Here is a 17,538-nt window from a genome sequence, read left to right as displayed (position 1 = left end):
CTGACAGTGACACACATTATGTTGCCATGCAGGAGACTCATAGTTCAAATCTCAATCTTGGTTTTTCATGCCCCAGATCAGAAAAGAAGTGAAGAAACACTGTAGATTGTGCCTTCAAATCCGAGGAAGGAAATACATATGTTACAACCATCGTTATTTCTGCTGAAAAGTGTGAACCTAGTTCTCGGAGAATAAGTCTGGCTCCTTTCTGCAGTGACGCTACCGTGTCACTGGACAATGTTCAAAGAGGAGAAAAGGTGCTACATCTTGTACAGCAGAAGCAAATAACAGGAGGACAAGACAGGATTTAAAGGGTTGTGTGAATAAAAGAAAAACACATCCATCAATAAAATTACCCTAATTCTGGAAAGGATTCATTACACTGTGTGTCGAAGGAAGAACGTGTGAATGGCAACCCCAAGAATGAAGACCATGACCTCCTGCCGGACCAGATCACATGCAGGTGGCACTCAAGACGTTCCCTAGCAAACTCCTGTCTGTACTCGAATTTGCTATTCCCTTGCCCCAGAAGCGGTACAAGCCGTATTTGGCTAACACCAGCCGTAACTGCCAACGTGGCTGTGAACCCGAGTTCGCCAAGGTTCTATGGAAGCCACTGTTCTTCATAGATCTCTCTGGGAAACCAGGAGGGTAGCGCCAGGTAATTCTCACCTTGAACCAATTTAAACTGGTGACCTAAAGTCAAGGCCCTAGGACCTGAAAGGCATCATTCTTGGAAGTTGGCCACTCTACTCTTGCCCCGAATTCAGTAAAAATAACAACAAAAAACTGGATCTCAATTGGGCACACAACACAGATAATAATTCTTTTATTAACTACATTACAAACGCTTTGAATAAAAACTTAACTGCAACAATAATCATTTAAGGGTCAATGATTTACTTTTTTCCACAGACGAGAACCAGTTATTTTTCTTGTTTTCTTCTCCTGAACAGTGAATCAAGGCCATGGTGCTCGAACACAATTGTATTCCTCTCACGTCTTACTACTTTCCAAATCAGAGTCCGTCACTTCACTTCAGTTACTCTGGAAAATTGAAAAATGAACATATAATTACTATTCATGTCTATTTTCTATGCATTAACAAGTTGATGTATTTAAAAAAAATGGGAATTGTCACATATACGATATCTAAAAATAAAGAAAAAGTATTTAATTTTAGATTTGCAAAGGTCACAGACATAAACCCGGCAAATCATCAGCCTTTTTAGTTGTGGTAAGGAAAAGGCCAATGCCAAATGAAAATAAGAATCAACAAAGTCTGGTAATCTCAGTTTGCTGGGTTAGCTGAGAAGCCAAGAGATGTTGATTTTTCAAAGCAAAAAATATTGATCAAAGAATAATATTCTATCCCATTCATTTCAGACCTGTATCATTCATGTGATGTAAGTGAAATAAAATGTTGATTTGGGGTGAGAGGAAGAGAAAATGGTACCGTGGTCACTAGGTTAGTCTGAAACTCACTCACTGCCCAGGCAGACGCACTGTGAGCATCAAGCCCACCCAAAACATAGGCTGGTTTTTGTTTGTTTTTTTTTTAAGCCAACAAATTCTAAACAGCTAAATATTAGCAAAATTAAGGGAGCTTCAAAGGTCATCATAGATTTTGTGTGTTATGAACACACAAAAACTACTCTACCTACTGATATAGTGGTTCTAAAAAAAGGAAGAGGCACTTGAGGCTCTTGTACGAGTTTTCTGAAAACAGAGAAAAGGAGGTTCGTTTCCCCATACAGCTGCAGAAGGGTGACACCACAGCAGGAAAAGGGCGAAGCAATTACAAAATAAACCATGAGAATGTAAACATGGGCAAACCACGCCACAATTCCAGGGACCAGTTCTTTTTTTAAATGTCATTTAGTTTATTCCTACCAACCACAATTTTTTGTTTTTTAGGAGGGTGGTGGTTGGCAAACAAAACATGCATCTTTGTAATAAAAGCTGGAGCTGCGACAGAAACTTACAAAAGTGGAATCACTCTGTGATTCCTTGTTGAACGCGGCCCAAGTCTTGTTTTAAACTCTGTCCACCAACACATAATCGGCATGTTTTTAATCCTACGCAAAAACTACTTGCACTCAGGGGAACACAGCCTGCTCTGCTAAAGGCTGCACTCAGCCACAGAGGCGAGGCGGTAGGTCACGCATGTTAAAGCAGGAACATAGCAAACTATTTACATGATCAAGAAATGACTGCAAGTATCAAAGGTATGAAGCAATTTTTGATAAGATAAAAACACAAAATTATTAAGATGTTAACAGAACTGAAGTATCACAGCGTCTTGAGGTAAAATCAAAACGAATACTTAGAGCACTCAGCATCTCAGACTTACTTTTAAAAACTAACAAATATGTCCTTGAAATATTCAATAAAAATTAGAAATTATTAGCCTAGATTTCCAAAACAAGAAGCAAAAGCTTGAATGACTAAACATTTCTCTCTTAAATCCTCTCCCAAAAGGAAAGAACTGAGTCCTGCTTAGAAAAGCAGAGATATTAAGTCCCCATGAATTAAATGCAACAAATCGCCAACACAAGCACAAAAGAAACTCTGTCAAGATGATAAAGATTTGTGCCAGATTATCTATGTGTCTTGCAAAAAGCATTTAAAAGTTACAGTCACCAGATACTGCAGCTGAAAAATGTTTTTTAAAAAGCAGTAATTTCTCTTTGCTATGAGCAATAGGACCGGAGGGTCTGATGAGTGAGACCCTACAGCTTTTCTAGCACTTGTTTTGCAACTTTTAAGAGATTTAAGTTTAATAAATCAAGAAATGCAGACCTTTATGATTTGACAGTGTCCCTTTTACATACAAAAAAGAGCATACTTTCAAGAAGCCATTTTATTTCTTTTCAATGTTCATATTTTAACCAATCTATAATTGTAGGTGCATTTTATACTTACCATCATTCATCATTCCTTTTGATTCTTTAAATGCTAAGAATTAGTAACAAGCCAAGCAGGCAGTTAGTAAGATTCCACAATTAGAAATCATTTCTAAATAAATAAATATGCAGTATTATCATGCTAGCTATTCCACAGCTATAAAGCCAAATTAATTTTAAGTCTATTACTTTATTACAAAAGCCTTTCTGTGGATCATACCCACAGACTCCACAAAAGGAAACAAAGTCAGCTGGGAACACAGATCTAGATTGAGGGAGAAAGAAAGTGAGATGCTTGGGTCTCATCCCGTGGTGACAGCCTGAATCTGAAATTTATAAATCAGAAACTGAAATTAATTGAGATTCTTCTCTATTGGGGGCAGTATACTTCATCTTGGCTAATACAAGGCAAGGTCCCCTTGCCCAAACATTGCTTGGCCAGTGCAAGCAACTACTGAAGAGATACTGAATAGTGATTTTTCTTAGAGGTAAGAACATTACAATAGCAATACTCTGAATAATCAAGAAAAGAGGGGTCAAGACAAAAAAAAAAAAAAAACCCCACCCAAAAAACAAAAACAAAAAAACCCTAGTTTTCCCCAAGGCATAGATGGAGCATTCTAACTGTTTTGGGAAGCTGCTCAAATTATGGTCAGGTAATGGATCAAGAAGAATATACAAGTTTGTAACAACCACATACCATTAAGGGGCTCCTCTACAGCTTTCTGGAAAATATTTAAAATATATTTACATAAAAATGGAACTTATTTCATGTCCTTTTATACTAAAATTTATATATGCTAACATTTAAACTATATAGTAGAGAGTGAATCTTACAGTCTAAAAACAAAATAAGGCAATAAAGGTTAGAAAAACAGAGCTTGCCAAGTTTACCTAATAGTTTAAAAATAGTTGTATTAATATTTTTTCTATACAGAATTTCCCACCCACTCTGCCTCTTTTAGTTCAAGAAATTTTAACTTGTCAAAAAGTGCAAACATAAATAGCAATACAATAATAAATAAAAGAGTTAAATGAGATGAGACCAAAACAGAATCATTTTCAAATCATGCAAACTGAATTCAGTACCAAGGAAAGAAAATGTGTTAAGATTTAAGGGTCCGATGGTTGGATTATCTCCAACAGAGGCACTCAACACAGCTGGCTCTTGCCCAATGTAACTACAGCACCCATCTTTATAACATAAACACCTGCGGTAAGATTCACCCCTAGGCCCCCCTGCCTCTCGGGCATGTCTTCTGAGGCTCGTCAGGCCTAAGGAGTACATGTAATCTTCACTTCCTGCCACAGACAGCAGTCTCGATTCTGGCGTTCCAGACAGAGCTACCATTATTCCTTTCTAGGAAGGTGACTTCTCCAGACCTCCTTTCAAGAAAATAGTTCTTGGGCCTGTCCCATGACCAGTCTCTACACGAGTTTTTTTCATGTGCTCATTTATCCATTTCAGTGTATCTCCTAAATCTGCTCCTTCTCTTGGAATTTTCCTGAATAACTTATTAAGGTATCCAAGACAGAGTGAAAACTACAGCACAGTATGGAGGAAGAAAAATACTTATAAAATGAGGGAAGAAGGGGAGTAAATTATAATTCAGAACAGATAGGTTCCAGCAATATCTACATTTATTTTATAGATTATCATTTTTAATGAAATCAATTTCACACAAATCCCCCTCCCTCATTTTAAAGCCGGAAATAGTTTGTATATGCGCATCGAATGGAGCCAACAGGTGAGGCAGTATATTGCAGTCAGCTTCTTTCAGCAGAGATAACAACCATCATTCTTACACATGAAATTTCCAGTTCTGAGAAAGTGAGAAGTCACTCGAGAAGTGAGCACAATCTTAAGGAATCACTGATTCTATTTTAGTGCAACTAAAATGATCAAACAGGTTTTAAAACAGAGTTGGATCTACTCATGCAAATTCACGAAATGACGTCCAAATTCTCTTAATGTGATGTTATACCACTAAACAGAGCAAAAGGCTTCAATATCTCAATTACTATTCCTCAGTCAAAACCATCAAGTGATCATTCCCAATTCATTTAAGAAAGTTTAACTTACCCTAGGAGGTTGTATAGTCTTCTGATTGGAAGCTGATATGATTAAAAATTGAGAAAATGAACTGAATAAATTAAACAAATTAAGGCAATATAATGTTTCATTTCAATGACTATATAATGATTATTTTCAAATGATTATATGCATTGATAGAATAAAATGATCAAACGGTCCATCTACATCAAATAATAAACATCTACATTGTTTTACATGCTCTATTTCCCCCAAATCGGCCATTTGTCATACTTCTTGTTGAACAATGCTATCATCTATTCACCCCCAGCGTGGACTCTACACCCCTCCCCACACAGCCCAGCCAGGAAGTGGACAGAATGTGGCAATGACTGATCTCCACCCCCTACTCCACTGCCTGCCCTTAGCTCACTGTTCTTGTTTCTTGTAGCCCAGTCTTTTCTTCTGCTTCCATCTTTCCAGTTTTCAAAGCTCCAAACAGCTAACAAACTAAAGAAAATATTCAGATCCCTCTGAGTTTAATGAATTATTCTAAGCAGCTAGTTTTTAGCCACAATCAACTTCTTCTCTATGTATTCCTTCTCAGCTTCCCAAGTGACCCTTGGAACTGCTTCTGAATGAACTGGTTAATGGAGATGAAGGAATATAGGGCCTGAAGAAAGTGACAAAGGGAAAAAATATTACTCGAGTTGCGTAGGGGAAAAGGGAGAACTTCCTTACAAAAGCCAAGTCAGAAGGTCCCAGAGCAGCTCAAGCCAATCCTAAATACAGAATGAGTCCTACATATACAAAAGCATCAACCAGCAACATCCTGTGAGCCGGTCGGTAGGAAGGTGATGCTGCGGGACAGTCAATTACACTGTCCTGGAGGGCGGATGAAAGCCTGGATTTGATTGTGAGCAGACTCAGGCAAGCCCCCGGGACTGCTCTAGGGTTCTGTGCTCTCTACTCCTGCCTCTCCTGCTCCATGCTCACCCCTACCAAGCTTCCGAAGCTGATGGGCAATGGGAGTGAGACCCTACCCAAGGGCAGCCAGTGTACAAACTAACCAGAAGCTGACAGGCTCCCTCAAACAGAGACCACCGCAACTGACTAGCCTGAAAAGTTTCTCTCTCCCACTAGAGCCCGAAGAGGAGTAACAGAGAGAAGACCAGAAAGCTGGTAATGGTAAGAAAGGTGACAAGGAGGCAGCAAGCTGGGAGAGAAGCTCAAGGCTTAAAGAAAAAGGTAAGAGAAACTATCAGTGAGAAGACAGGAATAAAATACAAGATAAAGCCATAAAGAGGCTAAGCTTATAGGGAAAGAACCAGAGAGGAACTCAATAGTATAACAGGCAGATGGGCATTGACTAACTCCTATTACTTAGAGGGCAACACGACAGCTCCGTTCTTAGGAATTTCCTAAACGGCTTACTGTTCCAGTCCCTGTGAGGCCTGGTTGTGTCCCAGCTCTCAGGAGATTCCCTTCTCTGTCACTGTCATGTGTGGCTTTAAAGTAAAGGCACCTGAGGAGTGGTATGGTCCTGGCAGCCAAACAAGGAAGCCACTTTTTAAACTAGTATGGAGTGAGGTGCCTGGCTGGCTCAGTCAGTAGAGCCTGTGACTCTTGATCTCAGGGTTGTGAGTCTGAACCTCATGACAGGTACAGAGATTACTTAAAAAATAAATTAAATCTTAAAAAAAAATAGTAGTATGGAGTGAAATGGGTTGGGAATGTGGGTGAGTCACATTTAGCAGCCTTCCAAAGAGGCCACGCAGAATTATGGAACTTCGTTAGGGATTATCATGGTAGTTACAAGTACATACAACTTATTTCAACTAAACCATGCCCTTTATGTTCTATCAAGGAAAAGAAAACAGCTGTGAAAATTTCTGGCTGGTAGTGTGAAGGGCCAGATTCTAGATCTACATTTTTGAGATCATAAATTTATTTATCAGAATTATTATTAAGTACTTCCAAGTAATTCCTTTTCTGTCCTAATAACATGTAAAGAATAGTTTCTGAGTTCCAACGTTCAGGTCCAAGGAACATCACATTTTGACTACACCATTCTGAAAAAGAGCTCTATAAAGAACAATGATTCAGAGGGATAAGAGTCAGCTGTGCTCACTCTAATAGCATAAAACCCAAAAGTGCAGAAGTTAATTTCACTTGAGTTAATCACCTTCCATAGACATATGATCACTGTGACAAAATTACTATGGTTTATCTGCTACTATCATGGGCCTAAGGCACTGACAGCTACACATATGTATGTAGTTAAATATATATATACAATATATATAAAAATACATATGTTAACTATATATTTATTTAATATATATTTATAAATATATATCATATAATATACTTTAAAGTATTATTATAGTACTATACACTATAAAGTATATTATATATTTATAAATACATAAATTAAATATAAATATATTTATTATACATAAAATTATTGTTTATTATATATAAAATATATTTTTATTTATGTATTTATAAACCACAAGCCTTAAAGGTTCCACATGAGCTCCCTTGCAAGGTTTCTTCTTGATTTATTCTTCTCTCCCTGAAACATCTGACCACATGGCATAAATGTATTTCTAGGTTTTGAATTTTCAGGAATATTTTTGCTACTGATATCAGACTCACCTCTCCTTAACAATGGGCTATAAAATATCTCTGAATTATATATATATATATGTATATATATGTATGTTCCATGTCATTCTAAAACAACTAGCATGTTGTGATAAATACGATTTCTGTATACTTAGTAGGTTGATTTGTAACAAAACATGTTTATATGCACTTATATTGAACTAAGTGGTAAATGGCTTTAAAAAAGTGAACAAGTACTGCCTCTCATAAATAATGGCTATTGATGCCACAAACAACAAGCCTAACTCTAGTGAGTTTAGTTAGTTCTATTTAATTTTCTGTTTGATCTCACATAGTTATTGTTTCTAGCTCCGATTTCATTTTGCAAAACTTAAATGCTTCCAGTAACAAAATGAAATCCAACACGGTTTAAAAAGACCACAGGAAATGAAATTTAAAAATATTACTTCTAGAGTAACAATTAAGGCTACAAATTTAAGCTTGGAAATAATAAAAACAACAAAAAAGTTAAGATTCTCATAGGGCCATTAACTTACTCTTAAAGAGTCAGCTTGGGTTTTAACAACGACAACGACAACAAAAAAAACTGAGGATTTTACTGCACTTAAGTCAAGACACATTCATTAAGCTTTTCCAAAACAGAGCATCAGCAATGAGTAAAATTTATTTTGGAAACATTTACAATTTTTACCTCCTGATAAAAACGCTAAAATGTGCAACCTTAATGTTACATACACTCGCATCTACACATTCAGATTATTTTAAGAAAAACACATCAATTTTCCCATTCTACCACATTATCTAAAGAGCAACTTTCCTGTACCTTTTCTCTTCTTGCCCTTCAACTGACCGAAGGTGTGCCTCTGAATTCTGGCATCAGACAAGTTGATTTGGAAAGTTAATTTAGAATATTCTTAAAATGTCAATACAACTGGACTAAATTCTTAACTTACACGTGATATATTTATATGCTAAACTATGATAAAGAAAAAATAATTTTGGGAACTTTTCAAGATTTCACTTTCAGTTTGCTTTTTAAGGTGAGAACAGTATGTGTGTAATTACAGTGGTTTCACAAGCTTCTCTGGGATGTAAATGATGGAGAAGGGAGAGAGCACAGCCACGGAGGTGGCAGTTAGACGCTGCCTATTTCCACCTGAGTCAGCATTCCGGACCTGTTGGCAACTCTACTGAGCATCATTCTTTAGACATGGAAGGCTCGGGGAGCATGGGAACCAAAGGGAGGACGATCCAGACAATGAGGAATAAAAAAAAACAAAAAGCTGACTATCAGTCAAAGACACGGAACGCGACACTATGTTGCAGGTCGCATACTGTTCTCAAGCACTCATAAGAAGCAACATAACCAGCAGTGTCAGCTTCGAGAACCACACAAACGGTGATTAGAATATGTATCAACACTCATAATGTGACGCTTCTGACAGCCACCAAATGAACACCATTCGGCTGAGAAGTCTTCATTGCGTTTTATGGACTTAGGAGTCACGAGCTAAGAAAATTTCTTTGAGGAAACGACACATGAACACACATGAACAAAGATAGGGAGATTTTAGTTAAGTATTTTAATTGTTTATCTAATAAACATTAACTAAATAGAGACAAAGAATATGTAACAAAATTGAACTCATCGATCAGTCAGCAAAAGCTGAGGTTCAGAAACAAAGGTAAAATTTCTTTGAGAGTATTATGTGAGTCATATGGAAAATCATTTGACTACAACAATTTGAGGTTTATATTAATTTTTGGAAACACAGTAAAGTCCAGCTAAAGCAAAAACACTGATTTTTTTACTCCATTATTTGGTAACTTTTGATTATTGTGACAAATGTTTAAGAGTTTGCTTTGCTTCTTAAATAAAAAACAATTTTTTTAAAGGAATACTAATGTAAACCAATTATAGGGAACATTTTTAGCTTAAATAAGACAACATACTAACTAAAAGCACCTGCCTCTATATATAAAAAATAAGAATTTATATAGAAATCTGTTATTTGAAAATTGGCAGATTAAATATGAAGTTCAGAAACAATTAGCTAATTCCCCACTCACTAACAATTGATTTTAAAAGTAGTAAAAACAACATGGATGGATCTAGGGAGTGTAATGCTAAGTGAAGTCAGTCAGTCTGAGAAAGATAAATACCATGTAATTTCACTCATATGCAGAATTTAAGAAACAAGACAAACAAAGGAAAAAAGAGACAAAAAATAAGCTTCTTAAATATAGAGAACAAACTGGTGGTTGCCAGAGGGGAGGTGGGTGCGGGGAGTGGGTGAAACAGGTGATGGGGATGAAAGTTAAAGAGTACACTCATCATGATGGACACTGAATAATGTATAAACTGCTGAATCACTATATTGTACACCCGAAACTAACATAACACTGTATGTTAATTATACTGGATTTTAAATACATACACATAAATAAATTTTTTAAAATGTAGTAAGCCCCTAAATTTTAAAACTCCATGTTTTTATTGTATTGGTTTTAACTAAAAATATTTTAAAGTCAAGTAAAGTCAGAGGGCACTGTTCTTTAATAAAAGTGACAGATTTTGAATTTCAACCAGCCTACTTAGGGGTGTCGAGGTCTGTAAACAATCTGCAAGAACAGCAAGTAACAAATAGTCTCTGTGAAAGAGCTAGCTCTCATAGAACCAATGGGCCAATTAAAAATCCTTTCCTATTGAATCCTCAACATTCTCTCTTTTTAGGTGGTATAAAAAAGTCTACACATTCTAAAACAAAGACATTTTCTCTTAAACTAGTTTATAATCTAAACTTTTCATTAATTCATATTACTTCTACCCTCTTTCATCACCCCACAATCATTCCAATTTTATTATTTAAAAAATACAGCTGCATTCACAGTATTTTCTCATTTTTGGAAACACTGATAAATTTCTTTAGTCATAAATTATAAGAACCAATCAAAAGAATTTTCCAAATTATATATTTGAAATTCTTGGCATAGGTTAACAAAAATAAGATTGACTTACCAACAAGTTTCATATACACTAATCCAAGTAATTCTGCTAGAGCTATAATACCCAAACCTGAAATCAGAAGAGGGCCATGCACTGGGGTGCACTCTGTAAAAACAAGTGAAATTTTACATTAGAAATCCACATGAAATAAGTGAACTTTTTAAGACCCAACAATAACAGTAATATACCAGTTTTAAGGAGAATAATTCTTTTTCTAATTACTAAGAAACAAAATTTATCTATATATATTCATCATTAACTCATTATTAATTCAGTGAAATAACTACAAGTTATTAAAAGAAAAAAGTTTTCGTTCGTATAACATGTACCTTATCTCATCAAGACTAATGGAAAATAGTGTGTAAAGCCTAAAGTTCCAACCAATTGGAGCCTGGTTATTTAAAAAACATTTTCCCACAAATATAGGCGTAGCAGTTTGGCTGCTAGGATAATCATCCCACAAGCCATATATAGCCAATATTCTCATGGCAATAGGGAAAACACTGTTCTCAGTGGGGGAAAAAAGAGAGTTAAAAAAAAGAAAAGCTCACAAAGCTCACAACACTAAATGCTGGCAAGGCTGTGGAGCAACAGGAACTCTCATTCATTGCTGGTGGGAATGAACGTAAAATGGCACAGCCACTCTGGAAGACAGTTTGGCGATTTGTTACTAAACTAAATATATTCTTAACAATCCAGCAATCACACTCCTTGGTATTTACTTAAATGAAGTTGAAAACTTATGTCCACACAAATACATGCACATGATGTTTATAGTAGCTTTATTCTTAATCATCAAAAACTGAAAGCAGCCAGGATGTCCTTCAGTAGGTCAATGAATAAAGAAGAGAAGGAAGAGCTCTGTCCAAGAGGTATTCCTAGTAAGACAAACTGGGGCTAGAGAAGAACATGACCCTTACCTGAGACACAGAGGCTTAGTCCAACCACAGAAAGCACATAGCCCAGTACCTGAAGGATTAATATGGCAATGGTGAAGGGAGACATCCAAATACCTGGAGGAAGAAAGAGTGGGTTGAGAGCACTTAAGAAGCAATCATACCTCCGTGTATTCTGTACAACCAAAAATGACATCCAGGGACTAAAGACTGACTCTGGATTTCCTTGTCAGATGGTAGCTTCCTTCCCAATGATCTAAACTTCGCCTTTTCACACAAATAGTTCCAGATTCATACATTCAGCAGTCTTTTCGTTTCACAGTGAGCTCAGCTGGGTTGGTGCTTTTTGCCCAAAATCTTAGAACAGTGCTGCTTCTACCACACTTCTGAATTTTACAATATGAATGGCTATTATGCATGACTTTGCCACATGCACATAAAATTGCTCTGGTGAAGAGAACCGTTATGCAAAGATGCCATTGTAAACATCACAACCTCTGTCTTATGTGTCCAGATCTGTGATTTTATAACAAATTAATAACTTTTAATCAAGCCGGGGATAAGCTCTAAGACCAAGAGTTAAATGTACAAATAGAAAAAAACAGACTGAAATAATGATAAAAATATGTTAGTGACTGACTCCAAAAAAGCAGTGAAGATTATATCAACTATAGGTTGGATATCTGTAACATCTTTTAAAACTACAATGTTAGGATTTGCCAATAACTAAAAAAGGTATATATTTCCACTATTTTTAATTGATAACTCTATTTTGTAGAACTAGTGTTTTTAAAGAGAGGCTTAACAAAAAAAATGTTTAATATCTACTTATAACTTGAAAAAACTGAAATAAAAATATGAAGATAATCATTAAGAAATTATATAACATAATTTGAAAAATCCACTGCCTAGCATCAAAGATATATGAAAATTACTTTTTACAAAGTAACAGAATGCCTTGAAAACCTAAGCTAACCTTAAATTTAATCCATACAGGAAAAATGTCACTAAGAATAGCTTGGAAAATCTTTTAATAAGCCAACTTTTATTGAGTTGTTAAAAAAAAAAAAGTCATACAAGAAATATTTTAACCAAAAATATTGTTTTAAAATGAAAAAGTCAGACAAAATCATGCTATAACTAATACTCACCTATTATAAACACACAGTACTGAAGTAATATTAATATCACTGTAGGAATTACAATTAAACCAAGTCCGCAAGAATTCTTTGTGGAATATTCACCTGTTAATAAAAATAAAATTTTTATTATTCTACTCTACAGGAAGCTAAAGTACTTAAACTTACTAAATGTATTGGTCTCAATACTCCTCTTACAAACTTAAAAAGGTCTAAAAATATATTTCTCCCAAAACTTCACACAAAATGACTATTTTCAGATTAAGACCAAACTTATGACATATAAACGCCAACATCTAAGTCTCAATATGTCAAAACCTTGAATTGGCTTTGCCTTTTCAACTACCTTACAGAATTCTGGGGAGAAACTCTCGAGTCACCTCTTGCCATTCCCTTCACTTGCTGTGTTCAATCTGATGCAAAGTCAAAACAGTTGTCCTCTCAAGTAATCTTCTGAATTTATCTCTCTCCTCCCTGTATTCTAACTCCAGAGGCAAACAGAGCGGACAAATTTATGTTTCTAAACATTACATCTATACTGTATTCAGCTCGAAAACAACAATGGCTCTCTCCAGTCTCCTGTGGGTCCCAGGCTATCTTTGCCATCTTTCTATGTGCCGCATACCCTTTCTTTCCACTCCCATTTCCATCCTCTGAACACAAGCAGTTTCAGACAGACTTCCCACGTTCATTCCCACTTCCGTGTCTTGGCAAATGAAGTTTGCCTCTGCAGTGGGTTGAATGATGGCCCTAAAAATATGTCCACCTCCAAATCCCCAGAATCTGTGAATATTAACTTATGTGGCAAAAGAGATTACGTCATATAGCAAAAGATGATTAAGTTAAGGATCCTGAAAGGAGTTGATCCTGGATTATCCAGGTGGGCCCGAAAAGCAATGACAAGTGTCTTTGTAAGAGGCAGAGGGAGATCTGACGAAGACACCATGGAGGCAGACACTGGAATTATGGTGCCACAAGCCAAGGAGTTGCAGACTGCCAGCAAACACCAGAAGCTAGAAGAGGCAAAGAATGGATTCTCCCCTAGAGCCTTGGGAGGGATTACGGCCCTGATGACATCTTTATTTCAGATTTATGAACTCCAGAACTGAGAAAATTTCTACTGTTTTAGGACACCCAATTTGTGGTTATGTGTTACAGCAGCCCTAGGAAACTAACATCCTCCCCTCCCCACCCCCACCCCACTGAGCCCTCATCTCCATCAATCCGTGTTTCTTACCTGGGACGAAAAGAATGGCTCCGACAATGACAACTATAGTGAGCAATAGTCCACCAACCAATAAAAGAATGGTTTTCTCCTTCACGAGATTGGCTTTATATTTAATTGCTTAAAAAGAAAACAAAGAATGACATGAACCCAATCACAAAAAGTAAAGCCACTTCTGTAACTTATAAAGTGCAGGGACAAGCTGATAACTTACTATAATTGAATAATCTTTAAGGAACAACTCCTTCATATCATGGTAAGCCACCTCAAATCTTTTTCATAGTAAGTCAATGTCTAAATATTGTCACGGTAGAATAAATATGGATACTGAATTTATTCTCCTACACTTTACGGAATGAAGTTATATATATATCAGGCTTTCTCAAGGCATTATTAAAATTTTGGGCCAGATAACTCCTTGGGTGCGGGGGAGGAGGACTGTTCTGTGCATTATACAATGTTTAGTAGTATCCTGGCTTCTACTCACTATATGTCATTAACAGCCCCCCAGTGGTGTCAATCAAAAATGTCTCCAGACATTGTTAAATGTTCCCTGACCAGGAAAACCGCCTCAGGTTTACAACTGATATACATAACACTGATGAGAAATAACTGGCTATTTAGTAACATTGAGAAAAAGAGAACTTTATTTCATCTTATATAAAACTAGGAAAGCATTCGGAATTCTAGATTATTTTGTTTTGACAAAGCAGAATAAACACTGGACAAACCATACCCTCTTGATATCCTGATGGTAAAAAATGCATAATTTATTAAATTAAAATAATTTCTTGAAAATGAACCACAAATACTCAATAGCACTTATCATACATGTTACTGTTTTTGATGCTAGCTCTACTGTCAAGTATCTGATATCTTCCCTGAAAGAATATAAGCTTAAAAATATTACAGTTGCCCCTTAAACAATACAGGGGTTAGGGGCACTGACCTCCCCCCCACCTTGTGCAGCTAGAAATCTGAGTATAACTTTTGACTCCCCAAAACCTTCACTACTGATAGCCACTCTTGACCAGAAGCCTTACCAATAACATAAGGTCAAGTAACACATATTTTGTATATGTTATATATGTATTATATTCTGTATTCTTATAATAAAGTAAGCTAAAGAAAGGAAAATGTTATTAAGAAAATCATGAAGAAGGGAAAATACATTTATAGTATCGAACCATAAAAAAAAATCCACATATAAGTCTACCCACAGAATTTACACCCATGTTGTTCAAGGGTTAACTCTATTTCTTTTCCTACATATTCACCTTTTAGGTTTTGTTTTGGTTAATATTAAAATTAATTTTTCACCAAGAAAGTTGATAAAAGTAACCTAAAAGCAGACTGAGTAGCAGAGTGCATGATGAAATTCTGCTCTTTCATATACATGGTATTTTCCACACCATTAATCAAGGAGTGTCCTGAGGGGAAGACTTTTTAAATGTTGTATTTAGCATTTAACTTGTTTTCATTAAAATGACAAACAGGTCAAATATACTAAAAAGAATAAATAAACCCCTAACTGGCCATAACAAAATCTACGTATAAGTTATTAAAACCTAGGGTTCCATGATAACCTATGGTTAGGATGTTAAGGTATGATACAGGCACCTGAAGACTTTTTACATTTCTACCTATTTTAGGTTGCAATCATCCTTTAGATTGTAACCTCAACTTTATTCTCGTTAGGGGGAGAAGGCTAAGCAATAATCCGTCCCGAAGCTGAATAACCGAATCCACATTCATCAGAAAAGAGTGAGAATCAATCTGGCAAGTTCCCCAAGCTTTCATTTAATCCATCCAGCCTTGAAACTAATATGACTATGACTCAGTCATGTTCCTGACTTATTATAGGGCACAGATTTTCACATCTTCCCTATTTTCTAAGTTCAAACACTGTCTAGGATGAAATTCCAAGTATAGGTCACAAAAGGCACAAATACGGTTAAAAAAAACCCACAACTTTCTCCAGACATATGTCGGGTTTTCCATTTAGACCTATGCATACGGTTATCTAAATAGAATTTGAAAGTTCTACAAAGGGTTATAATCAGTGTTTCAAATGTACTTCACAATCAATCAAACATGTATGAGACTCTTCCAGGTTTAATTCAACACACAGAAGAGCTACAAAGATCAAGCAGCAAGAATTCACCTTAGAGTACAGAAGTTCATGCAAAAAGGCAGACATATCATTCCGAACAAAAATCAGATTGTGAACTTCATATAAAATTCTACCTTTTCAGACGCAGAAGGCTCTATGAGAAAAATAATGTCAACAATAGCCACAGAACCCACCAGCAAATGCTACTGACAGTGTTTTACCACAGAATGGCCTTTTCAAACCTTGGCATATAAATACACTCCATGTCGGAGGTAGCTGTTGTTCCTGTTAATTGGTTCAACTACTTCTTCTCAAGGCTACTAGCCTTCCTCTTCCTTAAATTAAGCAGCCATTTCTAACAAATATATTAGTGGGGTCTAACTTATGCAACCACAGGCAATGAAAGAGTATCTCCATGTTTCTTTAGTGAACCTTTAAAAAGAATCTCTTCTGACTCATTTTCTTGCTTATGATGGTGCCCATGCAGGTCCCACAGTAGGTGTGGAGAAAATATCTTGTTGCTAACTCAGCTGTCAATTTTTTCAGGAATGGGTCAGGAATCTGATATAGATGCCAGAGAACTCAATAATCTCAAGGGTCCGAAATTGGTAATTTTTTCTAGTCCTTTATTAAATAGACTTACTCTTATTTATCAAACCTATCGAAATTTTAAATGTAATAAATAAATTCAAGTAATTTCCTAAACACTTAGTATTAAGATAAAGATTATATAACATGCCCTTAACTGCAGGGTCTTATCAAACTCCCTCACTGTTTGGCAAGACAATCAATGTAATTTTAAAAATCAGTATGCTTTGGGGTGCCTGGATGCCTCCATCCGTGAAGCGTCGACTCTCGATTTCAGCTCAGGTCATGACCTCAGGGTCGTGAGATCAAGCCTGGCGTCAAGCTCCATGCTCAGTGTAGAGTCTGCTTAAGATTCTCTCCCTCTCCTTCTGCCCCCACCGCCTGCTCGCACACACTCACTCTAAAAAGAATTTTTAAATAAATAAATAATATTAATTAATTAATTAAAACTCAGCATGCCTTAAAAGATTCTCCTCAGCCCCCCCCAAAAAAATTCTCCTCAGCTAAAAGTACTGAAATCAATATGCAAATAAAATATGAGCAATAACACTATTTACACTTTTTTAAGACTTTATTTTTTTAGTGTAGTTTTAGGTTTATGACAAAACTGAGAGGAAGGTAAGGTACAGAGAATTTGATATATCCCCTATCCCCACACATACATAGCTTCCCCATTATCACCATCACTCACCAGAACGGTACATTTCTACCAAGGATGAGCCTACACTGACACATCATGATCAGCCAAAGTCCCTAGTTTACCTTCGCGTTTGCCCTTTGTGTTGTATGCTCTTCGGTTTGGATAAATGTATCATGACAGCCATCCATCATCGTGATATCATAGAGTATTTTCACTGCCCTAAAACTCCTCTGGGCTCTGCCTGTGCATCTCTCCTCCACTCCACCCACAGTGGTTGCCCGTGGCGACCACTGATATGGTATTGTCCCCACAGGTTTGCCTTTTCCAGAATGTCCTATAGTTGGAATCATACAGTACGTAG

General features: G+C 36.3%; 1 protein-coding gene across 5 annotated transcripts in view; it reads right to left on the bottom strand.

Annotated features, from left to right (window-relative positions):
- Nucleotides 1-796: 796 nt before the first annotated feature.
- CD47 (CD47 molecule) overlaps nucleotides 797-17,538 on the bottom strand; it is a 45,479-nt gene continuing 28,737 nt past the window's right edge. The window contains exons 4-11 of one of the 5 annotated variants that reach the window (XM_045785261.2): nucleotides 13,849-13,956; nucleotides 12,624-12,716; nucleotides 11,497-11,589; nucleotides 10,589-10,681; nucleotides 4,990-5,021; nucleotides 3,607-3,631; nucleotides 2,926-2,958; nucleotides 797-1,047 (exon numbers count right to left, since the gene is read on the bottom strand). In XM_045785261.2, coding sequence (XP_045641217.1) covers nucleotides 1,043-1,047; nucleotides 2,926-2,958; nucleotides 3,607-3,631; nucleotides 4,990-5,021; nucleotides 10,589-10,681; nucleotides 11,497-11,589; nucleotides 12,624-12,716; nucleotides 13,849-13,956 — 482 coding nt within the window. In that variant the 3' untranslated portion in view covers nucleotides 797-1,042. Of the gene's footprint in view, nucleotides 1,048-2,925; nucleotides 2,959-3,606; nucleotides 3,632-4,980; nucleotides 5,022-10,588; nucleotides 10,682-11,496; nucleotides 11,590-12,623; nucleotides 12,717-13,848; nucleotides 13,957-17,538 lie in introns of those variants that run through there. The other 4 variants (XM_045785262.2, XM_045785263.2, XM_045785264.2 and 1 more) reach the window with 4 other exon arrangements.

Source organism: Ursus americanus, chromosome 4 (genome assembly GCF_024610735.1).
Source record: "Ursus americanus isolate L20-20 chromosome 4, mUrsAme1.1.p, whole genome shotgun sequence".
Taxonomy (NCBI): domain Eukaryota; kingdom Metazoa; phylum Chordata; class Mammalia; order Carnivora; family Ursidae; genus Ursus; species Ursus americanus.
Note: the sequence above shows the minus strand (reverse complement) of the source record. Positions and strands in the feature narration are given on the sequence as shown.